Source organism: Falco punctatus (assembly GCF_963210335.1).
Source record: "Falco punctatus genome assembly, chromosome: 8".
Lineage (NCBI taxonomy): Eukaryota > Metazoa > Chordata > Aves > Falconiformes > Falconidae > Falco > Falco punctatus.
Genome location: NC_137588.1, coordinates 15882260 through 15907057, shown reverse-complemented (window position 1 = coordinate 15907057; position 24798 = coordinate 15882260). Strand labels below are relative to the sequence as shown.

Below are 24798 nucleotides of genomic sequence, written 5' to 3'. Positions count from 1 at the left end.
GGTGCTTTAAGAGTATACTGTATGTCTTATTTTATTTTACCAGTATGTTTTAAGAGTGTGTATATTGGCTAATGATGGGTGTTTTTCTGTACAGCATGGTGGAAGATGTTTTAAAATTTTGCACTTTTCTAGGATTTGCAAGTTTGTAACCTGACAATTTTTAACATGCACACTTTTGTACATAATTAGCATTGTATATATTTAACATGAGTCTGAAGCAAATAAAAGTAATTGAATGCATAACTTCTCCCTTTATTAATAGCACAGAAATTAAACTAATAGTGTGGGATTACACTAAATGAATAATTCTTTCATTTAGCAGGTAAAGTTAGGCAGCAGGGACAGGTGGCTTGGATGTCCAGTCTTAATTGCATTAAAGTAACTTTTTTTTGGTGGGGAAGGAATCAAAGTGGATACATGAATGTACAGACCCTTTCAGACTAAGAACAGCAATGATTACTCAAGTATTGCAATAAAAATTGTCTTTTTGCTGGGAAGGAGAGATAAGAGTTGTGAATTAGGGTGGGGAAAAGACTCCACAAATGCATATTTATTTATAAAGCTAAGGTTCTCCACCCACCCTGGGATTAGAAGCATCTCTTTCCTTCCTCCTCATTGTCTTCCCATATATTTTTTCACTGCAGAATGTGCAAGGCTACAGATTCTGGAGATTACTGTCAATCAGGAGGAAACTGAAATCTGTTCCAGGCTCATGTTCAGTTGGTTTCTTACCCCTGTAAACAAGAAAAACCATGCTGTGAGCTTTAACAGGAGCTAGGACTGCTGTGCTTCCATCTGTTACTAAGGACAGAACAAGGCATCCTTATTCATAACAAGCAGTTTTGACTCCCTTCCTTGCCTGCATCATGGGGCATACATACTAGATTTCTTAGTTATATGTTCATATGTTTAAAGACGTGACTTCCCTTGTTCTAGAGTTCAGCGCATGGGGACCAAGCCAGTGTTCCCCTGGCCTTCAATAACAGAGCTGACTACTGGGGCTCTTTCTGCGAACAGTGACTGTAGTTTGAAAACACAAGCATCAATGGATGTAATGCCGTAGCACTTACTGGGTAAGTCAGAGTGCTGTCGTACTGCCTGCTCTTTGGAGCGTAAAGCAATACTTGTATTTTCCCCAAAAAATAAATGGAAGCAAGGGATTAAGTAACTTCTGATGTAGGGTACAGGCAGCATGTGCCAGGAGTCTTAACAGAAGTCTTCTTTCCTGTCTGAAGGAGGGTATCTATTTAAATGAAGCATTTACCTCTGAAACAGACGTGCTCCTGTCACTCCTTGCAAGGTGGCTTTGTTTCCTTCCACTAGCAGCATTGCACCTTCCCGCAAGCCCTAATGGTGATGGAAACATTAAATGTTATTTTCAAGCTATTTAAAAGGCTAGAATGCTTGTCACAAGCAGGCCAGTCTTAGTGCAGCTCGCCATCACTACAGACACGTCTTTCTCACTCACCTATTTCTAACAAAGATGTCAAGACAAAATTAGGAGAGTTATCTTGTTTTAGAAGCTGGTTTTCTTGTTTATTTTTCACTTTTAAAGGAGAAACCATTAAGGAGAAAAGGAAAGTGTGGGGGTTTTTTCCACAACTACTTCTGCTACCACCATTCTTAGATTCAGTTTGTGCCAAGCCACAGCCAGCTGGGTTTCCTAGAGCACAAACTACACTCCAAGCTCAAGCACAGGGACAGGAAACCCAGAGGTCGCACTTCCTCACTGTAACTACGAACATACTACTGAATGAGCAAATTCAGAAACCTAGGGAGATTAAAACAAATTGTAAAGTTAAGAATACCTGCAAAAAGATTAAGGAGCGGTATCTTAACATCTGCATGCACACCACCCCCAGCAGACAACATATGACTGGTGGCCAGTGACTAGAAGTTGCCAGAGCTGCCTAAAATACAGGGTTTGGCAACAGGACTCCAAGCATCTCACTTGTTCTAACCCATTTTCTGCAAGTGAGCGAAATCCAAGGTTGAAGCTCTTAGCAAGAATGTAACTGGCCTTCCATGCCGCAGTTCTGTAAGGCTTATCAGGCTGGGGAGCCCACACTGAAAGCTAGTAAGAATGCATTTAAAATGATTACCATACTTAGAGCCATGAGCTTCATGACTGGGAACTACTACTCACCAGAACGGGAGGGGTGTTTGGTTCTTCATGATACTGGCGAATTCTTTCCTCCCTTGTTTCCTGCAACAGTGAGTGTAGATTTAGCTGCCCAGGCAGTACGGTAGGACTTGCAGCTATCCAAGCATGACACCAACCGATTTCATAACATTAAACAAAGCTGGCACTTCCCCTCAAGGAGAATGGAGTGGCAGGTTTGACTTTAATAGATATGTATTCCACCCTTCATCACTAGCAGCAATTGCTGCAGGTTGATCAAATAACTCGCACAATCCCAGTCCCCAAAACCCTTTAAACTTACTTCCACTCAGTTAATCCAGTTTTTTGGTGTTTTTGGTTTGTGTGTTTTGTTTTGTGTGTTTAATGCTAGCTCCACGTGCTCAACCTTGGAGCAAGAGCACTGAGGAAGATGGTGGAAGCAAATGCCCAAGATGTCACCTTCATGAAAGAGGGTAGCGAACCATGAATTTCCACTGATAAAATATGTGCTTTTTTGTCCTCAAGTAGGTATTACACTGAAGAATTTCCTTCTGTGAACAGTTCTGCCATGTTTCCTGGGGGGTTGCTGCTGAACTGAGCAACAGTAGTTAAAAGAAATGGAACCAGAAGGATTTGTTGGTAAGGAAATACAGGAACCCAGCAGGGACTTGGTACAGCACAGAGCTTCCAGCCTCTTTTCTGAGAAACAGCAGAAGTTATTTATAGGGAAAAGACTGCCTGCTTATCTAGTGACAAGCTGATTAAATGAGTACCTACTTCATCTAAATTCTAGAAGCATGCTCTGATCCTCCATCTCTCTGTTGTCCCCTAATTCTTAATACTTCCTCTAACCATGAAGGAATTTTGACTACAAGGAGGAAAGTATTTGGGCTATTAAAACATGCACCACAGAAGCTGCTCCCTGAAGAATTAACTGACAGGCTATTCAAGAATCGGCTCCTCCATAGTGGAGATGTTAGTCTTTCATGCTTGATGGTTAAAATGTTTTTCTTTCAGCTGTATTAGTACCTGTGCTTGCTCAGTACTGGATGTTACAGGGTATGCTCTCTGCAAGGACACTGGTGCCTAGGTAGTTTCTTATACAAGATCGCATGCAATCTCAAGATCTCTTCTGATGGTTCCTTCAGATATTCCTTTAGATATTTAAGCCTCGTAATGTATGTTTAAGTTGGGTCTCCTCAAGCAGCAGGCGAGAGAGACTATGGCAGGACTTTCCAGAAACACAGTGGATTGCACATTTGAAGTTTATCTTTCCCTGTGCCATCCCCCTGCCCCAGGCCCAATTCCATGCCTAGGTATGAAGCAACAGTATTTTAGACATTGCAAAGCTGCTGTTTGTGAAAACATTTTGTTCCACTCTCAGTAATACTGTTGCCAACTTCTCTTCCCACTCAAAAGCCTTAGGAGGGAGTGAAGTGTTACTGCCTCACTAGCATTTCCAGTTGCTCAAGGGAGCAGCTGTTAAGGACATTCTATAGCTTTGTAAGGCCTCACAAATATACATTGTTGTTGCACCTCTGCACCCTGGTTACTGTGTTAGCTCTGGCATGCTTTACTTACACCCATGTGAGTGCTTTTAACATCTGGGTCCAGGTAGTGGGGGTTAATATTGAAAGGAACTAAACCTAGAGCCTGCAGGGAAGGTGGATAAACAATTGGCATGTCATTGGTAGTATTGATGCTGATGGTAGCAACGTTAGTTCCTGCACTGGATCCCACGTAAGGAATCCCATCCTGAAAGGACAAAAGCAATGATTAGTATGCAGTATTACAATCAGGAACTACATTTTTTAGCACCTTATATCATTCTCGGAGACTCAGCAATCAGATTGCACTTAGTCCACATCTCACTGCTAACTTCACAGATGAAAAGCAGAAGAACAAGAATTCAGGTTCTGAGGTGCACAACAGCTTGTATATGTCAGTCATGGTTGTCAGAGAACTACTTGTTGGATGTCCTGGACTCATAACGCTGTGACCCCATCACAAGAGAACTTTGAAGGTTGTTAGTACATATATTGGACTTTACTAAGACAGATTTATTATGTGTATTGCATTTACAGGAAATACCTGCGCTAGCTTTTAACTAGCTTCTGAAGAGAGCAGCCCATCTGAAGCTGAGTACAATGTTGCCACAGCATCAGCTTACCAGTACTGTGACCAGCCAGTTTAGTGCGAGTTCAGGTATTACTATATGCTGTGTTCTAAGTGGAAGGATTCCACACAAACATGCAAGTATATGGATAATAGCTTATTTTTACAAATTGTTCTATCTTGAGAGAACTGCTGCTACTATAAGTGTAACCAAACAGTTAACTAGACTTCACCGGGACTTGAACACTTTCTGGCTTTTCTGCCCACAACAGGCATTGAATTTCTGTATATTAAGACGGCCTAGCTACATAACCTTTTTTTCTTGGAAGCTGGCCTTTTCAAACGTATTGTGCTTGCATAAATCTGCCTGAAGTTGTTTGCAGTTCCATATTGCTAGGGGAACACCTGGCTTCTGTTCTGCTCCATGGATGGTATATCTTTGTGGTGCCTTATGAGATTTGCCAGCCAGAAGGGGTCTGCTGACCAGAAGGACTCGATGGCACTCATACCTCTCAATTCCAGATCAAAGAGGTACACAAGGTAATTACACCATTTTCAGTGTCAACAGGGCATTGACTAAAAGGCATGTATGGATCCAACTCTATTAATAGTTTATTAGCAAAAAACTGCAACTTGAACATGTCTGTATCTATTAGCTAAATAGAAAGTGGACACCTCAGGCTGAAAAGCAGGGTTTCTGGACATAGATTATGTCCTGCACTGCTCTTCATTGGTATTTTACACCGAGTAGCTTGCTTCTAAGGTATTATGCAGCATTGTACATCCCAAGGTCTTGCAGTCCCACATCTGGGAAACTGCCCTAGAAAGTTTGCTGACCTCAAGTCTTTTCAGGCTTCAATGACTAATGGCAGCCTTATTTGGCCACAGATCTCAGTCCACCAGGTTGTGTGAGATGGCTCAATATTTGAAGTATATTAGACACAAAGATGCAGAATGAACTTGGATTTGTCTGAACAAAAGCTTATGCATGAGATCCTGCCATTCAGACTTGGCCAGCGTCCTGTAGTATTTACCTCAAGAACTCTTTTCCTGATCTCCTGTATTAGACAGTTGTCGTAGAGAGCTTTCAGGAGACGGAATGTGTTCCCACCTCCTGCAGAGAGAGAGCCCAGCTTATTTAACATGTTCTCACCGCCAATATTCATCGAAGCTTTTACAAACTTGGCAGGCTCAATGATTTCTATGCTCTATTCAGGGTAGTATCCTGCACTGAGCAGCAGTAAAACCAGAAGCTTCAGAAGAGTGGTCACAGGGCAAGCTCTGGGCTCATGCCCCAAGTCCTTCTTGTAACACTGGCGCTGGCTCTTTGTCAGCAGACACTGCTGTAATACCCAGGAGCATGGCATTAGGACTATGCTCAGTTGGAGCCCAGTAGTCCCGAAACTTTTTAGACTTGATAAAGTGATGATCCAGCTGCAATGATTGTGTTTTATCACTGAAGTACTGTTCAAATGAATAATCTGAAATTTACTGGAGGTGAAGGTCCATTAACAAATCTCTCCTATTTCCATCCCCACCACTAAATGTAGGGTCTTACTGTTCCCCATCAAAGTACTGGTTTCTGTAGTTTCTAATGATTGCTAGGCCCAACTTTTTCATTGTTGTTTCTACAGTGCCTGCTCTGAGCTGGACTAACCCAGTGCCCTATGTAAACCCTGATCAGGGAGCAAGAAGTAAAACTTACCGATAAATATTGCTTCCGATTTCCTTACAGCTTCCACTGGATCACAAGATTCATGAATGCTGTCCAGCCCATAACCTTAAATGAAAGAGTATTTTGCTTGCCACTTCAGTTTGGTGGAGGAATGTGGTATGTTCAATTCCTCCCTCCCCCCGAGCCAAATGTCTTGCCAGACAACTAGGGAAATTTCAGAGAACTCTACAACATAAAGTATATGTCCTACATTGGTGCAGGGCTTCTGCATCCAGCTGTACCAAAGGAAATGTTTGATTTACAGATATACATGCTCTGTATCTTGAGAGCGGAGCATTTCACTCGGCAGGCACAGGCTGAGGCACGCGGTCCTGCTGAGCATTACCGGCAAACTGGGAAACGAGAAGGAAAAAGCTGTCAGTCTTCAGCTCGGCTGCAAGTCTGAACACGACGTGCCACCGCTGGGTCTAGCATTACTAGTGCAAATATCTGATCTGATTTATTTTTTTTTTAATGGTTAAAATGTCTGGCTTTGACACATTTGCCTTGCTGGGGTTCGCTGAGTACAGGGAGTGCCAGGAGAGCCAGAAGGTGGATGTGTGCTGGCAGCAATCTTTCTGCAAAAGAACGGAGCAAAGTGTGCTGCCCAGGGCAGTGAGTAGTGGTTATTACTGGGGTAACAGGTTATCCCGAATGGTGGTGGGTATTGGGCGGAGGTGTCGCTGTAGGCTGCTCTGGAAAAACCTTGGCTCGAAGCAAAGCTGAGTTGCTGTTCATCATGGAAATGCGTGGCCGGTTGAAGTGCGTTATAGTAAAGGGTTTTGCGTTAAGCGGTTGCACGGCTCGACCCCAGGCTTAAGGCGTCAGGGACCAAACCGCGCCCCGGTGCGCTGGAGCAGGTAGAGACGTGCTCGGTGTTTAGGAAACAGCTTCCTCCCCCAGGCGCCCAGAGCGCTCGCAACACGATTTCTTCTGGGGGCCTTTAGAGTAGCTGCTAGCGGGCAGCGGGCCCCGCGGCGGACCGACACCCCCCCGCCCCGCCCGCTCCCGCAGCGGCGGCCCCCCCGCGACACCGGCCGCCTCCCCCCTGCGGCGGCCCGGGGCGCTGGGGCCGGCCCCGCTTACCCCAGCTCTCGAACTTCTCCCTCGCGGTGCGGGCGTAGGCGTCGCGGTCGTGCAGGGCGTAGGGGACGAAGAGCACCCGCTTCACCGTCCTGCGAGGAGAGAGGGGAGGCGGCGGTCAGAGCTGGGGCGGCCGGGCGGGCTCCCGCGGGCCCTGCGCGGTGCTTACTGCCCGAGGAAGCTCTGGATGTGCTGCTGGCAGTGGCCCAGGTACCCCCCGCCGTGCAGGGTGGAGTTGGAGACCAGCAGCAGGCGCCGCGGGCCCCCCATGCCGCCCGGCGCCGTGCCCCGCCGTCGGTGCGCGCAGCCCGGCCCGTCCCCGCTCACCCGGCCCGGCCCGGCCCGCCCCTTCCTGCCCCGCCGCGGCCCGCGGGGTGGGGCCCCGCCGCTCCCGCCGCCCGGCCCGGCCATGCTGGACTTCGCCATCTTCGCCGTCACTTTTCTGCTCATCCTGGTGGGCGCCGTGCTCTACCTCTACCCGGTAATGCTGCTGCCGGTACCGGGCCCCCGGCGGGACGCACGGCACAGCCCGGCCCGGGGGGCAGGCAGCGAGCGGCCGAGAGGCCCGTCCCCCACCGCGCCCCGGGCCCTTCCCGCCGCCCCTGGGCCGCCCGGCCCCGCTCCGCTGCCCCACGCCCAGAGCCCGGGCCCATCCCGCGGCAGCCCGGCCCCCGCGCCCCGGCCCGCCGCGGTCGGTACGTGCCGGTGGCTGAGCCCACCGGGGGGCTGCGCCGGCTCCCCGGCAGCTCAGCTCGGCGTCCGTGCGGGTCTCCGGGGCGAAACCTGGAGGCGAGATCTGCGTGGCAAACCCGACCCGGGAAATCTGTACGCGGGGATCTACCCCCTCACCGGGTGGGTGATGCTGGTGTGCCCGGTGGGCCAGGCACGCGCTCACGGTCGATCGGCCCCGTAAGCCTTGGCAGGCGTGAGGCCTGAAGACGTGGCTTAGCCAGCTCTTGTTTAACGTTGCGAGTGGCGCAGCAGGATTGCGGTGGAAAATCCATCTGTCCCACTGGGAAGCTGTGGGACTTGTGCAGAATCTGAAGTTCGAGGGGGTTGATGCGTGTCCTTTTACCCTAGGCATCTAGGCAAGCTTCAGGTATCCCTGGGCTGGCTCCAGCTGATGAAAAGTAAGTGATTTCCTTCCCAGCACTGATCAAGCTCAGCGTTGGCAGAGAGTGCTGTTCATGACGAGGTATCCTCTTTTGTTCCTCAGGGATGGCAACCTGCCAGATATCATCACCAGCAGCAGTTTGCATGAGTTCCTGGTGAACCTTCATGAGAAATATGGCCCACTGGTCTCTTTCTGGTTTGGAAGGCGTCTTGTTGTCAGCCTTGGCTCCATCGATCTCCTGAAACAACATATTAACCCCAATCGATTGCGTAAGTGTCCTTTGCTTTGTCTTTGAGTCCACTGGTTCCTTCTGGCCGTGCTGGGCATCCTGTGTCCAAGAGAGCTGGAGTTTCGTTCAGAGTAGAAAGAAAACGAGGCTCAGTCTGCAGCTGAAATAGCGGTTAAGGTATGACTTTGGACTTAAGTATTAGTGGCAAAGAGTTGCTGCTGTCAAATGGCCATCAAGAAATGAGCATGCTTGTGCCTTCTACCATCTCCCTACAGGCAAATGTTTATGGAAAAGATCACTTGAAACAGCAAGGTGAAGGTCCTGTAGCTGCTTGGCATACATTTGAAAAGCAGTTTGAAATATAATTTAAGAGGGGAAACTTTGCTAAAGTAAGTCTGAAAACTACTGTGCTAGTTTGCGATAGCTCCCATGTGTGGTTCAGTGTAGAGGTTTTTAAAGTATTATTTGAAGTTGTTCTTTAACTTTTGTTTTTCTTTTGCGTGTAGAATTTTGTGCTCAAAACCTTTAATTGATCTTCCAGTTTTGGAAGTGGTCAGTGGTGCTGGTAGCTGAGTTGACAGTCTTAGTCCTGGGAAGGTATTTTAATTTATGATATAAACATTTTAGGTGGATGTTTTGCTTCCTAAGGGGATCACAGACGTTTAAGTTAACTCAGCTGATATTTGGGTTTACCCTCTTGTTTTTCCAGTTTTCATCTTGCAAAGTTGAATGAGGTGCTGGTTGTACACATCTGACCTGATCCTTTAGGCTGCCTTTAGGCACAGGCAGGTATCTCAGCGTTACTTAGTGCTGAGGTTGTGGTGGGTAAGCGTCCTGTACAGTTGCATGACAGGCTCAAAAAAATGGTGATGATCTGGGGAAAGAGTGGGAGTTCATGAAGATCAGCAAAATGCAGCTGATAGCAATAACACTCCAGAAGGTGGGAACCCACCCTGAAAAATCTGGATGCGCTCAAGTGTGTTTGGGGGAAGTTGAGCAGACAGTCACTTTCTCAAAGCTCAGGGCAGTGGTGACAGGCCCCTGAGCAGGCAAGTTCTCGGAAATGTTCTGAATTTGGGAGTACGCAAATACTGGAAAAAAACAGATACAGTGCAAATGCAGGAAACAAAGTGACCCAGGCAGCAACCGACTAATCTAGTGTCCTGCTATGCCAAGGGCTAAACATATTTTTTTTAAGGATGGGGATAAATAGGAAATACATGCCATACTTCTTTGGTAATTAGAATTCTAGATAAGGAAAGTGATAGAACTGTGTTTCTCTCGGGGTTTCAGTTCAGAATTTTCTTGGACGCCACTGGGATCATCACTGAAGCTGGAGGTAATGGGATATGAGAAGTGAAAGAGGAAGCGAGGCTGGATTATGTTGGGAAAGTGAAGTGCTGAGGTGGGGAGGTGAAATACTCCCACTTAGGTTAGCAGCCTGCCCTGATGGTGTTACGCTGGGACCCCTTGTCAGCACAAGGAAGCAGAGTCAGATGGGCACCCCTGAGGGCTGGGATAGCAGAAACGGTGAGAAGCAAAAGCAGGCTGCACTAATTGCCTGCAGGATGACATGGCCGTAGAAAAAAAGAAGAGGGTACATTGAGTCATGTGTTTTCTGTAGAGAGAGGAAAGCATCTAGGCTATTGCACAAGATGAACATGAGCCAGACCTGGAATCCCATGTATGGCTCTGACCTCTGTACTTGGGCATGATTTTGGGTAAAGCAAGTGCAAAGAAGGGCTGCCAGCGCTCTCAGAGGAGCAAGGAGCCTGTCATGCAGGAGGAGCCAGGGACAGTGTGTTCTGCCCCACAGATGGAGGAGCTTATGGTGGCTCCTTCTAAAGGCAGCAGTGGCAGGTTTAAGAAGGAGGGTTCTCATGATCTGTACTGAATTCAGACCTGAAAAAGCAGCGATGTTAGTTGTATCAGTGCTTTCCTTTTAGCACTGATGCTTGTCAGAAGTGCTCAAACTTTATTAGAGGTGAGGAATCTTACTGTTTTTCCTGGAGGTTTCAGGTATCAACAACACGTAGTAGCTTAGCTGAGTGGTTGTAGCAAAACGCTTGCTTCCTCTACCATTTCATGGTGAGTGGTTATAAGTGGTAGCTCTCAGCCACAAACTGGCTCTGGGCAGCTTGTAGTTTTGTTGGAGGCCTGGTCTTGCACACATCTCTTCTGTGCGCACGGTGCTGTGGGGCAGGAGACAGCCCACTGTGAACTGGCTCATATCCAAGTCGCGGCTCTCCAACACCACCAAAAAACTCTTGCCATGCAATTTCTCCTCAGTCTGCTGGGGCACCTGAGGCCAGAGCTGTTCTTCATAGGTGCCTGCTTGTTGGTTTCCAAGCTGGAGGTGTAGGGTTTGTCTCCAAGTAGCAGAGAAAGGTTCCTTTGATCACATCTGTGTGTCACAGGTATGGTCAGACTTCTGGGAGAGAGAGAGGTGCTGGTAGTGCATCTCTTGTGAGAGCCTTGAAGTTGGACTAATTGCATTCATAATTATTAACAGGCTCCCCATGCCAGCAGACTGTTTTTTCTCATGCTTAAAGCAATGTTTGAAGCTGGTATGATTTCATGACCTCTTAAAGCTTGGTTGAGATGAATTTGCAAGGAGAATTCAAAGGAAGTAAAATTTTGCTGCTGTTACTGGTGATTCCCATGAGAGGCTTTGGGGAAGCAGTCCGGGCCTCCAAAGGGTGTGGATCTGAAGAGAGTAGACTAGTTCAGGACTGCCGGGACCCACCTGGAACACTCCTATGAGTTGATGTCACCTTTTGTGTTGGGCCAGCGAACCTGAAGCACCCTGAATGCTGAAGATGGAGCTATGGGTCGTGGCCTGTTTGAGCGGGACAGCTTTGTTGCTGTTCTGTGTTTGTACTGTGCAGCTTCAGAGGTCCTGTCCGTCTCTGATGTTCAGTTCTGCTTGGCATCTGTCTTGACTATCCAGAGTTAGATCTTTTCTCTATATTTACTTACAATGGTGTCCAGGATAGCACTCTGATGCTCTTGTGATGAAGAAGAAGCTTTCCTTGTAAGTAGAAGGAACAGCTGAAATTTTGAGATGCTTCACTAAGAGGACTGAAAGTGTAACCCTTGAGGTGTTTTCAAGACAAGGGCAAAGGAAGAAGTCCGTGGAAGCGTTGGTAGGACTGAGCCCTGTCTCCAAGAAGTGGTTTGTGCCTTGTGGAGTCACTAGCCTCCTGCACCTGTGGAGAAATAGCCATTCCCAAACACTGTGAGGCAGGGCCAGCCCTCAGCAAAGGGCAGCTTGGGCTCTGCAGTCCTGAGTTCATAACAGAGGGTGTTTTAGTGGCATGGGGCTGCTAGGTTGCATTAGGGACAGGGGAGAAAACATTGGAGCCCGAGGCTGATCCAGCAGTTTTCTTCCATACACACCAGGAGAACTTTGCAGTTTCTGCAGGTGATGATGCTAAGCATCGTCTAGCCTCTCCAGTGCCTCTGCTTGCCAGATTTGCTGTGTGGGCTTTACCGACAGCCATGTGTCTTTTTGGCTACCCTAGTACTGTGCCTAGCTCTGCCAGGGCCAGTCAGCAGGGAAGCGTGGCATGAATAGCAGCAGCCACTCCATGGCAAAGTACCTTGGAGGAGGAATTGTCAGCAGCAGCCGGAGTCACATAGCAGCCTGCTCCACATGGAGAGCCACAGGTACCATCTGCTGTGCCAAAAGACATATGCACATACTTGTCATTTAAAGTTGGGGAGAGCGTGAGATGCAGAGCTTAAAAACATGGGAAGCGAAATGGTGTGAGAGAAAAGCATTTAGGAAAGTTTACCATATTTATGCCTCTGGCCTCATTAGCTGCTTTTGTGTCATTAGGTAGTAAGTCCTCTACAGGTGGGAATTATCTCTGCTTGTATGTTTGTCCAGTAGCACAATGAGGCCCCAGTCTCTGCTGGGAAGCCTAGATGCATCCACAGCTGATAGTCATATGTGTCTAGCCCAGCCCTGATGTCTTCTGATGCCTCAGGGGTTTCCCTTTCTATCTGGGAGAAATAACAGATTGTGATAAACAGTTGAAATATCCCTCTTGAAAACCCCCTGATTGCTGCTTCCAGATAGTTCCTTAAAGATTCTGCCCATTCTGCAAGACCCACAGGAAAGTTTTCAGAAAGAGAAACGCATATGCCATGCTTCATGGCACAGCTTTGCGTTGACACCTAATACACTTTAGCAAATTTAATAAGTAGAGGCCCTGGTGGTGAAATTCAGATTTAAAGATCTAACTGAAGTGACCACGGGTACGGAAGATGGAGGATAAGTGCTTGTGTTTAGTTTGTACGGTGTTGCAAGTGTCTGTGCAGAAGGAAGATAGAAAGTAAGGTAACAGAAGTAGGAAGTGTTCTGTAGCTTAGTGGGGTACCGTTCTCTGTAAGAGCTTCTCTGCCGGAGGCAGCCCTGACTGAGAGGTGGGTGTTAGTGTGGGAAGAGCTCATCAGCAGGGAACTCGGTGCATGCAAGAGGAATCACGCGGGAGCAGTAGGGTGCCCAGTGAGGTTTGCTGTGAAGCCAGGTAAGGAGTGCAGAGAGCAATCTCTGGCTAGGTCTCGCATGCGAGCTGGTACATCTTGAGTGCGTAGCCATGGTCAGGGCAGGAGGGCGCACCCGATGTCAAGGGGCAATGTGCTAGAGGGGCTGCAGATGAGGCTGCGGGAGAAGGGGAAGGAGCATGCCACTCTTCCCGTTGTCACTGAGTCAGTGGCACAACCAGCTGGGAACTGGCAAGCTGGGAACAAGCTTCCAAGGCGTTGTTACTAAAGAATTACTTGATAGAGCCAGCAGGCAGCCTCTGCAGGGGGAGTGGTACCCTGCCACACAGGAGAGACCTTATGAGGTCCCAGCCCACGCTAAGCAAGAGAAGCTTGACAGTCCGAAGAGACTGTTCCTGGGGGAAGAAGCTATGCCTTGCTTGCTGCCCAGAAGTAGCAGCACCCGGTTAAAGAGGTTGCTGTTTTCATCATCCCCGTGTGGTGTGACTGCCTGACTTTTGTGTGGTGTTTTCTTCCTTTGCTTTCAGTGGATCCCTTTGAGACGATGCTGAAGTCCCTCTTGAGGTACCAGTCCAGCCTGAATAGGGATACAGGAGAGAGCCACACGAGGAGAAAGCTGTATGAAAGTGGTGTGACCAAGTCCTTGCAAAGTAACTTTGCTCTCATCCAGAAGGTGCGTAACTGCCCTTGTACAGCAGAGAAGCCCTGTGTGGCTCATGGGAAAGTTTAGTGAGGACGATCACTGGGATAAAGGAGCTGCATTCAAATTAGTGCTGAAACTATAAGCCATCTGAGACAGCAAACAGCCTCTGCCCATTCCAGCATGGTGTGAATATTTGGTTTCTCTTAGCTCCAGTGGGTTAGGGGGAAGGGCTGGGTTTGGTGGCTTTTTGTGCTAAGATACCAGATGCAGATAAAGGTGGAGCACCTGGATTCTAGATTTATTTCCCAGGACAAGAAGGAGGAGCAAGGAATCAGCTATTGGGGCCACAAACAGGTGAAGAACTGTTCTGTTGACTCAGTCCAGCAGCCAGAATATGATCTCTTTGCTCAGTTTGGAGCTACTAGTATTAAAGGTTTTAAGGTTTCTTCTGTGACAGAGGGAAGAAGAGAGTAGGACAGGGCTTGTTGGGGGAAAACCTTGGGAAAAAGCAGAATATTTCAGGCTAAAATGTTACTGTTTAAGTTAACAATGGAAGGAAACCCTGGAAAGAGTGTAGCTTCATGCCGTAGCCGTGGAAGTGTGGTCCGCCTTAGGAACTGGGTGGGAATGTCTCCAGGGTATGTTTGGTAAATAGGCTGCTGATATTACTGCCAACTAATGGTTCCTTCCCTCTCAAGCTGTCAGAAGAGTTGCTAGCCAAATGGCTCTCTCTCCCTGAGGCACAACACGTGCCGCTTTGCCAGCACATGCTGGGCTTTGCCATGAAGTCTGTCACGCAGACAGCTATGGGCAGCAGCTTTGAAGATGACCGGGAAGTCATCCGATTCCGCAGGCACCACGATGCAGTAAGTGTCACAAAAAGCCAGGAAATCTCCCTGTTAAATTTGTACATGCTAACAGCGCACAGCTTGTGTCTGCGTGCAGTTCGGTACAAGCTACTGCTGAGACTTTAACAGTAAGCTAATACTAAGCTTGAGAGCTTGAGGGCTCTGCCTCAGTTGTCCCAAGCTGAAACTATCAGAAAGATCCTAATGCTGATCCTGCTGTTGTTAGCCTAAGGCGTTTCTAAAGGATCTGTGGGGATCAGGAACCCAGATCCAATGGCAGCTGAGAGGTGTTTGGTACTTAAGTCTGTTAAACTCTACTGGGAATGCTAGTGGGACTTCTCCTTTTCAAAGATCTTCTGAAGGCTCTGTGACATTGTGGAGAGAGGAAAATATGAGGAGGTCCTAAGCTGTGTCCACATCTGGGGATGTCAGATCTGCTGGTGATAGGGTGGGAGAGAAACAGTTCTGCCTCCCATTCAAGGTTCCCATGCCTTTTCCCCTACAGCTGTAATTACAGTTGTTTCAGTTAGATTCAATTTTAGCTAGCATAGATGTAATATCTGGAATAGGACTTGGTTTCCTGAAGAGGAGACCAGTTCCATATTCACAGGATGTCTCAATTTTTTTTGGCGTTTTCATTTTCCTGAATAGGGAAGAATAGAAAAGTCCAAGCAGTCTCAGCTTATGGTGAGTGATGGGTGCTTTTCCCTCTGTCCTTCTTTCAGATCTGGTCAGAGATTGGGAAAGGTTTCTTGGATGGGTCCCTTGACAAAAACATGACTAGGAAGAAGCTCTACAAAGATGGTAGGTTCCTCCCAAAATCACAGTCTTCCACTCTGATTAATACTTAGAATTAGCTAGCATATAGAAGCACTAATTTGTCCAGCTGTCTTGGCTTTTCTGCAGAGTTGGTCATCATGGCATAAGCTACCAGATGTGTCCTCCTTACTCTTGCAGAAGATTGTTGGTTTGAAGTTGAGTGACAACCCTGCTATTGCACAAGAAGTTTGTAGTAGAGCTCTGGTTCCAGGTCTGGGTCTGTCCAGTCTGGAGACTGATAGAGGATCCTGGGAAGTATCAGGGTGTGCTTGCTCCCTTCCTGTTCTGTTCCCTAGCACCCGCTTTTGACCTCTGTTAGAGGCAGGCAACTGTGTTAGGTGGGGACAAACGGAGCCACTTGGTTTGGCCTGTATGGTCATTCCTGTGGTGCTGCACCATTTGGTGAACGCGCTGCCAGTCACTCGCTCACAGGCTGGAAGACACAATTACAGAGGTGCTGCTTTGATGGATTCCTTCCACATGATAACCTCTGATGTGCTATTACAAAGTAACATGATTTTCAGGTCTGTTGTGGCAGTGCTTTTGTTTCTCATAGATTTCACAGTAAGTTATTTTATTTTTCAGTTGTCCTGTCTTCTTTGTTGTTAATAAACCCTTTCAGTATTGATTGATAAGATGTTAAAGAAAAGTAGCTTGTATCTAGAACTAAGGATTTGGTTGTGAATCCTCCAGACTCAGTGTTTCCTTCTTTAAGTTGCCTTGGGTTTCAGGACCTGAGGACAACTACTGCCCCGTTAAAATGGGTTTCTCCCATGGCACCTGTTCAGGACTGTTCCTGAGCTGTAGTACGATGATGTGTTAGGACACAATTTCATGAACTCCAGATAGTGATGCTTGGTGTTTAAGTGTGGCTGGCCTTCCTATGCAGAGGGGAGGGACGAAGGGTGGTGCTAAGACGAAGGGGCTGAATTGGGCCTTGGTAAATCGAGTTTCATATCCAACTTCTGCTCCATGATTCCTGGATAGTCTTGAGTAGGTCGTTTAAATCAGACAGGCAATGGCACTTAGGTCCCTAACTCCCCCCAGCTCCCGCAACAGGCACTGGGAGTTAGGCACCCACATATCTTCAGATGTGTGGACTCTGTGCCAAAACCCCTCCTGCATGTTCCCCACCTTCCTTTCTCTGCAAACTTTAGCACAGAGCCGTCCTCTTACACCATGCTTGCAAAAGGGACAGCATCAGTAGCTGGAGGTGCTGTAACACTTTAATAATTTTAACTCTACAGGCCATGCAACTCGTGTTACCTGGTTCAGATGTTTTTTGTGGGGGCTGATGAAACATGTTCTCTGATGGTTCAGCACTGACTGTTATTTGGCTTCCCTTTACATGAGTTCAGCTCAAAGTACATGTCTTGGTTGTACCTGTAAGGACGGCTTTTTGTAGGCAGGCTGTCTTATTTGCTTCCTGTGTTTTCAACTAAATTGGAGATTCCACCTTCCACATGTAACAGGGGCTGCTTCTGTAAATGAGCCCAGCAGGGACAGCTGGTCTGAAAATCTGCATGGAGAGATAGATTTGCTTCTCTGCAGCACTCAGGATGACCAGGTTTTAAAATAAATGTTTCTTTTTGCTTCCAAAGCTCTGATGGAGATGGAATCCACCTTAAGGAAAATTACAAAGGAGCGCCGAGGCAGAGCATTCAACAGGCACATCTTTATAGACACCTTGCTGCAGGGGAGCCTCAGTGACCAGCAGGTCTGTGCGTCTGTTATGTCATTACACAGCGATGGAATTTTGCTAGATGGGCAGCTCATTGCTTTGTAGCCTTTGATTAATTTAAGTTTTTGCATCTTAGGTCACTTTCCTTATTAAAGCAGGGTTTCTTGTTCTTTCTTCCACTCCTACAATGTTTAATTGCATTAGAATTTGGTAGCTTCCCTTGCCACTGCTTCATTGCTGTTTTTATAAACCAGAAGTATGTTAATATTAAGCATGTCTCATGTGCCATTCCAGTGGAAGTTCTATAGAGAGTTCGGTCTATGTCTTCTAGATATATTTCCTGCTCTCTGCACTGAAGGGATTTCATGTGCTTGAGTGGAGAATGTGCTACTTCTTTTTTATCTTATGAACTTCGTTCTCTGAAGTAGATTTTGTCTCCTAGATTCTGGAAGATACAATGATTTTCTCCTTGGCAGGATGCATAATCACTGCTAACTGTAAGTACAGGTTGTAGGTAACTTTCCATCCTTACACTCAGCTGTCTAAAACTGTGTGTGATGACATGAGACTTATTCTAGCCTAATGGAAAATTATATTCATCATTCTCTTTCTCCTGAGCTACAGATGTAGAGAAAAAGCTAATTTTTACATCAGACTCTTGACACAGCCTCACAGCTAGTTGTGTTTGACAACTTTCCCAGTCTTTTGGTGAACTTAGAATTTCTTCCCATTGCTTTTTGCTTGTACTCTAACCCCAGCCAACTGATGCTAAATTTGATGAAAAAGCACCAGAAGACATAAGCCACAAAGATCATGTTGTAAAATAGGTTTTGGCACATGGAAAGGAAATTAAAGCAGGGTGCTGGAATCTGACTGGCTGCTTCAAATTTCTGGAGGATAGGTGTGTTCCATGTATGGAAGACTTTCAAAGAAGCTACTTTGGGATTTGTGCAAAGATTATGGGAAAAAAAGCCCAAATAAAAATACAAACCGGAGCTGTGTAAAATTTATTGTGATAGGGGGGTGATTATCAGGCCCTGTATCTCATCCAGTGGGGATGAGACTCCAAAGAAAACCTCCCAGGTGCAGCTGGGTGTTAAAGAATGTGGAAAGTAAATTTGGCAACTATGATAATACTCTCCACAGAGAATAGCCTCTCCAAGTACTCCAAGATGACTGTTATTTTAAGGGGCTTGAATCCTCAGGGATTTCAGATAGTTCTCTTGAATAGGCAGTTTGGAGTGGTAGAAACATTACCTTGTAGCTTTAGGGAAACTGCATCCTATACACTTATTTCCTATGCAAGGTTTCTTTTTCACTCTGCTGTTAAAGATATATACTCACAAAATAGTTGCAGGGGAGACAAGTATTGGCCAGCTTGCTGCAGGGGGCTATACTGTTCTTGTCACTCTCTGTCAGGAGCCCCAGATGTTGGCTGGCTGGAGCACTTGCCTGAGATGTGCTGGGGAAGCCCTCTAAAGAAGGAAATCTTCTGATGCTTTGGACAAACCAGTCTTTCTTTTGCATGGTTGGTCTAATAACCCTGGTTCCCCAGGTTTTGCTGGGCTCTGTGGTCTCTTCCCCAGAACTGTGAGGCTGAGTGGCTCAGCCTCCTGCACAGCTCCCTAAGCTCCTCATAGCATTGGAAAGACAACTTTATTTTGCAGGATCTCTTGTTGCATAGGAGATCAGCCTCCACTCTTGCCACTGCATGCAGAATCAGTACAACCTCTTGTTAACAGAGCTCACCCTTTTCTGGGTCAAAAAGTAATGTTCCACGTACAGGAAGTAAAAAACTGGACACAGTTTGTGAAGAAGTGAATTTTCTGGGTCCAGTCTTGTCTTGATTTCTTCCCTAGTGTGTACCTGGGCAGTCTATTTCCTGACAACCTCAGAAGATGTTCAGCAGAATCTCTACAAGGAAATGGACCGCGTTCTGGGGAAGGGACCAATTACGCATGAGAAAATCGAACAGCTCAGGTGGGTCCCGTGGAAGGAACTGCAGAGGAAGGTGGTTATCTCATGTGGTGGGGACAGGGGCTTCATGAGCTGGAGCCTGATGCCCAGCCTACGCTGGGCCAGAAGAAGACATCCAAAAGATACTCGCTTATTTTTTCTGGAAGTCATCAAACCACAGGATGACTCACAGCACAGAGAGAATCTGCTGTAGGGCTCCAGACATGGGGACCAAGCTGCTCTCTTCAGGTTGTCTATGGGAAACCCTTTAGGTTCATGGGCAGAGGAGAGCACAGAATTGATGCCCTGGCTGCCAGGCCAAAATTTGTTTACTTACTGTCTTGTTTGGTTTCTGTCCTAGTTTGCCTTCTAGAAGTAATCAGTCATTTTAGTGGTTGGATTCATGTTAGACATATTTAGAGAGAAAGCATGTAATAATCTTTTCAAAGGGCCACAGAATGATGACTGGTCAACAGTGTGCCTTTATTTTTCGTGCATCTGTTGGTGCCACTGGGTGCCTTTTCTGTTTGGACTGCTGTTAGAGTTTCAGTAAGGGAGTATTGAGTATGTGGGTTTCTCACTGCTGCTTGTATGGATGAGAGGTCCAGGAAGAGGGCTGGTGTGTTTATGCTTTTTAGCAGAGTTTGGTATAAAATGTGAAAAAAGTGCGGTGAAGAGAAATTTCAATAACCTTCCCTAAAAGCTGATAATGAGATCTAAGGCTTCTGGCAAAGATGCTGTGCCTTCTTGCCAGAAAAAAAATAATGAAGTGCCTCAGTGTGGTTTGAGGCAGCTTCAGGAGCAGGCTGTGACCCTGAATGCAGCAGGTGACTCGGCTTTCTTTGCTGCCACTTGGATGTAGACAAGCTTCTCTCTGGGAGGGTTAAACTAACCAGGTCTTACCGGTTGCAGATACTGTCGGCAGGTCCTGTGTGAGACAGTGCGAACAGCAAAGCTTACGCCCATTGCTGCACAGCTGCAGGAGCTGGAGGGCAGAGTCGACCAACACACTATCCCCAAAGAGGTAGGGCACTGCTGGGAGCACTAGGCGACTCTCCTTTCCTGGAGGGAAATTTGCTGTTTCTTCTTCCTCCCACTGAGCAGTGAGGCAGGAAGAACGTTTCTTCGGACACTGTTGAACCCGAGCAGCTGCTCTGTCATCTGAAAGTGCAGTTTAGCTCAAAGTTTGCCCCGCAGTTCCTCTGGAGGAGAGGCTCTGGGAATCCATGTTCTCTTGTTGAGCAGATTTGCTTTTGCTTCTGGGTCCACCAGGGATGAATCATCTTTTGAAGGGGCTTATGAGCTCAGTTGTGCGTTGAAGAGCATGATTTCAGGCCTGATTGTATCAACCATATTTCCCACACAGAGCGGTACCTTCCATTGCAGAGAATAAAGTGTTCCATACATCTATGTCAGCAAGAGAAGAGGAATGGGATCAGACCCTCTCTAACCACCAACAGTTGTAGCATGGGCCTTAGAAGTCAAAATCATAACATCAGGGCATGGATTATGGAAATCTGTAGATGAATATAGAATATTATCTTTTTAATGCACCGAAGAAATAGGAGTAGTCTACAGAATAATCATCACCTAGCAGGGCTGCCCAGAGATGTCTTTAATTGTGCGTTTCTTTTTGCTCTGACATATGTGTCCTGATTTTCTTCACAGACACTTGTGCTTTATGCTCTTGGTGTGATGCTGCAGGATAGTTCATCTTGGCCATCACCATACAAGTATGTAGAGTCAAGACTTTTATTGCAGCTCATCCTTTTCCTTTTTTTAATTAATACTATTTAGATCTTACAGCACAGCCTGTTTGGCTGCAGGGCCTGCTTTAAGTAGATTTTGGAGATGAAAGGGAGTCTAAAAGAAAATCAAGCGATGAAGGTCTTGGTTTGTCTCCATGGGTGGGATTTCAGGGCGATTTAGGACATGATCTTCCCGTGTATGTGTTAGAGTTTGATGAAACCTTTTTTTTGCACGCACACACACACACAACTTCCCTGGCAAATGCTGGTAACTTCCTTTTAAGGTTTTTTTTGTGAAAGAGAAGCAGTGATTTGAATTGCTTTGGAATCACTGCTTGTCATCATGAAGCAATGACGCAAGGGAAGATATGTCAGTCTGAAGCTTTGTTTTCTCAGGGGGAAGGGAAATGCTACCTCATTACTTCTATCTATGAAAACATAACCGGATCCAGGCCACTGTTTTGGAGGTTAAAGAAGAAAGTTGCTGTAGCTTCCTGTGGCCTCCAGGTGGCAAATATTAACGTGCGTCTGACTTCGCTTGGGCTGGGAAAAAAATGTGGGTTACTCACTCTAGACGGGAAGAACAGACAGCTGAGATTTCGGAGAAAGAATAGAGCCTTTAGAACAGCACTTGTTCTCTCCTGCAGGCGTAGCTCTTACAAAAGGGTCAGGCGTTGATGCACCCACCCATGAGCATCTTGGCAGGGACTGCCCGCTAGGACAGGGCGCGCGCTGTGTTTGGGAAGGGTTTGCTGAGGCCTTGTGGGAGGGACAGTGAGGGCTGCTGTGAACATAGTGTGTTTATTCCGAGGTGAAGGGGACTGAGGTTTGGCCTGGGTAGATGTGTGTTTCTGTGATGGAGACAGGAGATCAGCTCCTTGATCCTTTCACCTACCTACTGTACAAAACCACTGTTTGTGGCTGTTTGCCCTCCCTATTTTTTTGCTGCATTTTCTTTCCTTTTACAACATCTTCAATTTGCCGCTTTAGTTCAGAGGGAATATAAGTTTGATGCTGCTTTTACTGGGGTTCACCACCCATGTGCCCTTTCGCTTTGGTAGAAGCAGAGCAGGGATGTTTAGGCAGGGAGAAAAAGACCTGGAGTATAAGCAGAAAGTTTTAGCAGAAAGTGAAAGAGAACTGTCTTCCATCCATCAAATTTCCTGTTTGGTTTTGGTGGGTTTTTTTTAATATTTAAGTTGAGTGATATTTTGTTAGTCTCCCTGGGGTTAGTTGATTATGGAAATCTTGTTTTAACTCATGCCAGCCCTGGATAATAGTTTTCTCACATCCTCCACCATCCTAATGCTAGAAACCGCTTTTCTCACTTGAATGAGTCACCAGCTTCCCTCCCCCAGCACAAACACATACACACCAGCTGCTTGAGGAGAAGGGTGAGGGGAAAGGAGAAAAGGGAAATATTTTTGGAAGTGAGAGAGGAAAGGACCCAGAGGGAGAGAGAGGGGGAGACAAGTCACTTGTGTTTGCCCTGGAGGGGAGTAGAGGGCAGGTAGCAGCATCAGCTCAGCTGTGTGCTCAACCTAAATACTCACTGCTGAGAGGCAGTGCATGTTCGTTCCAGCCCTGTGTCACATTAACACAGTTTATCAGCATTTTGACCGAGCTGGGGCACAGCTGACCAGCCGGGGATATAGATGGAGCAGATGCACAGTTGCCCTCATATATCTGTGTGAAATTACCCAGCATGATTTAGAGAGAGATTACTGAGATTCTTTATCTCATCACCAGTTTCTTACTCATGTGTGCGTGCGCATGTGTCCAGGGAAAGGACCCTGTGCCTGCACGGAAGGCCTCAGTGTATTTTGTGTTTCACAGGTTTGACCCAGAGAGATTCAATGAAGAATCAGCCATGAAAAACCTCTCCTTGTTGGGTTTTTCAGGAAGCCAGGAGTGCCCGGAGTTGAGGTGAGCATAGGGAAGGAAGTCTGTGTGTGGGTCTGTGGCAGACAGGAGAGAAGGTGCTTTCAGCCTCTTCCTGTTGCTGCTGTCCAAGCTGGCTGTTGTCCTTTTTCAGATTTACATCGTAGCAAGGGTTTTATTCTATTCTCCTGCCTCTTCCCTCAGGTTTGCCTATATGGTGGCTACAGTTCTGCTGAGTGTCCTGGTGAGGAAACTGCATCTCCATCCAGTGAAAGGACAAGTCATGGAGACAAAATATGAGCTGGTAACCTCACCAAAGGAGGAAGCCTGGATAACGGTGTCTAAGAGAAGCTAAGAGCAAGTAAAACAGGGGGCTAAAAGTGCCAGCAGTGATGCTCTGAACAAGGGTTTCAGGGGGAATCATGCTGGTGCCATGCTGACTCAGCCAAGGAATTTTACATCCAGGGTTTGTTACCTTCCACATTTTTAACCACATACCTCTCTTGGGTACTTTTTCTAACTCAACCAGTAGTCGTATTAAAGTAGATTTAATCTGTATGCCTTTTTTACATTTGCTTTTGGATCTCTGGCCAAACCATTCGAAAGGAAGCAACAAAACCTTGTAGTGGTGTATGTATGAATTATTGGGTGTCAACTAGTCAAAAGACCAGACCTCTGGTGAATCCAGCCCCTCTCCAACAGTAGCCAGGGATGGGTAAGAGTGCCTCTCATACAGTGGAGTGCTTCTTCATGGATCCTAGCTAGGCAAGACCTTGGAGAGACAAGGACAAAGCCTTTCTCTATATATAGGTACTTTTATTCGAAGTGTCTTTCCTTCCCTTGAGCTATAGCTATAACTGTCAAGAAGAGCAGTTATATCTTGTGAGAAATATGTGTGAGTGTGTGTGAGAGAGAGAAGAAAAGAGAGAAATAAAGTGGGGTGGGAATTGCACCACCGGTTCTCTTGCTGTGTAATTTTGCCATGCTGTGGGTTTGCAAGAGAAAGGGTGACTGTGAAATGCTAGTAAACCAAGAGGAATAGAATTGGTTTGGCCCCTGAGAAAACAGAAGCATCAGTAATAATATAATTAAATGAAATAAAACCACAGAACTAAGCCCTGAGAAAGGGATTCTCTATCCTGACAGTTCTGAGGGCAGTGTCTAATCTAATCAGATCAGAAATTGACAGATGCTTGCAATTCATTCAGCACTGGGTCAGCATGAGACTGGTCCTGCAAATACTGGAAAGGGAGAGTGCTGATTTTATAGGGCTCTGGATTAATGCTGTATTTAATAACTTAAATGCCTTTCAAAGAATCCTTTTCTTCCTCGGAAATGATACCAACCAACACAACGTTGCATGCCACATGTTCACAAGCTTTTGCCTACTTCTTTTTCTCTCTTTTGGCCATTAGAGGCCAGCTCCTGAAAGATTTTTCAGGCCCTCACTGAACAGCTTGCAAAGCAAGAATCTCTTTACCTTGTCTCATTGGAGTAATTGCTGACTTCCTTTTCAGGGTGTGTTTCTCCGGTTTTTTTCCTCTTTTTTTTTTTTTTTTTTAAATACTTTTTTCCCTTCTTACATAGGATCACCCTTTACCTGATCTTCATAAGCCTTTTCCCCATAAACTTGACTTCTCTGTTAGCTTTGGTTCCTATCCCCCTTCCCACCCAAAAGCTGTGGTGGTAGTTGAGGTGTTGCTCAGCCTGCAGCTGTGTATGCCAGCTGCTTTTGTACACAGCTACTGCTGCACCACAGAGCAGGCCAGGAGTGTGTGCCTCCCATTAGAGCTACTTTCTGCTGCCTCTGCGGACAGGGCACACATCCCTGCAATTCCCATTTCTACAGATACCGTTCCTTTCACTGGCACCTTCCAGGTCAGGAAATCCGCTGCTCTTATGAAAATGTTTTGGCTCTTGTATTGCTGCTGAATGCTAGCCTGAATACAGTCCTGTCAGCTGTTACGGGGTTAACATCTGATGCCAGCCTGTGTGGGCACCAGACAAAGAAAATTCTGCTCTTGGGTTTAATGTGTCAGCTCTGCTTTTGGTGGAGCTGTAGAGATTCGGATTCCCTCACCAGTGCAGTTCATGTTGGGGGAGAGGTGAGACAGAGACGCTGCTCTACTGTTTTTTGTCTGCTGAGCAGAAAAAGGAGGGTTGTGCAGTTCAGCTTGCTGCCTCTCTTGCATTGATTTTTATAATGAACTGCAAGAAAGCTCTTGCTAATCTGACCTCCATTTAACTGAAGGTTGGTCATGTCCCCAGATGGCAATTGATGTTAGGCTTTGCTTCACTGGTTATGCAAAAAGGCCTGCTTTTCTTGAAGGTTA

General features: G+C 46.6%; 2 protein-coding genes across 4 annotated transcripts; one reads left to right on the top strand and one right to left on the bottom strand.

The window, feature by feature from the left end:
• Window positions 1-231: 231 nt before the first annotated feature.
• On the bottom strand, window positions 232-7451 carry LOC308068884 (alpha-aspartyl dipeptidase-like). The gene is made up of 8 exons (XM_080400300.1): window positions 7204-7451; window positions 7038-7126; window positions 5943-6017; window positions 5272-5351; window positions 3704-3877; window positions 2147-2206; window positions 1265-1347; window positions 232-734 (listed from the first exon to the last, which is right to left on the bottom strand). The coding sequence occupies exons 1-8, from the start codon at window positions 7443-7445 to the stop codon at window positions 656-658; spliced, it is 882 nt and encodes a 293-aa protein (XP_080256426.1). The 5' UTR covers window positions 7446-7451; the 3' UTR covers window positions 232-655.
• Window positions 7375-23023, top strand: CYP20A1 (cytochrome P450 family 20 subfamily A member 1). Of its 3 annotated transcripts, none has more exons than XM_080400295.1 (13): window positions 7376-7515; window positions 8115-8164; window positions 8251-8417; window positions 13417-13562; window positions 14231-14398; window positions 15106-15184; window positions 16801-16916; window positions 17323-17377; window positions 18740-18860; window positions 19749-19860; window positions 20505-20569; window positions 22421-22510; window positions 22670-23023. In XM_080400295.1, the coding sequence occupies exons 1-13, from the start codon at window positions 7444-7446 to the stop codon at window positions 22818-22820; spliced, it is 1392 nt and encodes a 463-aa protein (XP_080256421.1). In that variant the 5' UTR covers window positions 7376-7443; the 3' UTR covers window positions 22821-23023. The 3 variants fall into 3 exon arrangements, with proteins under 3 accessions (XP_080256423.1, XP_080256421.1, XP_080256422.1); XM_080400296.1 differs by having other exon boundaries at window positions 7389-7488; XM_080400297.1 differs by lacking the exons at window positions 19749-19860; window positions 20505-20569 and having other exon boundaries at window positions 7375-7515.
• Window positions 23024-24798: the final 1775 nt, after the last annotated feature.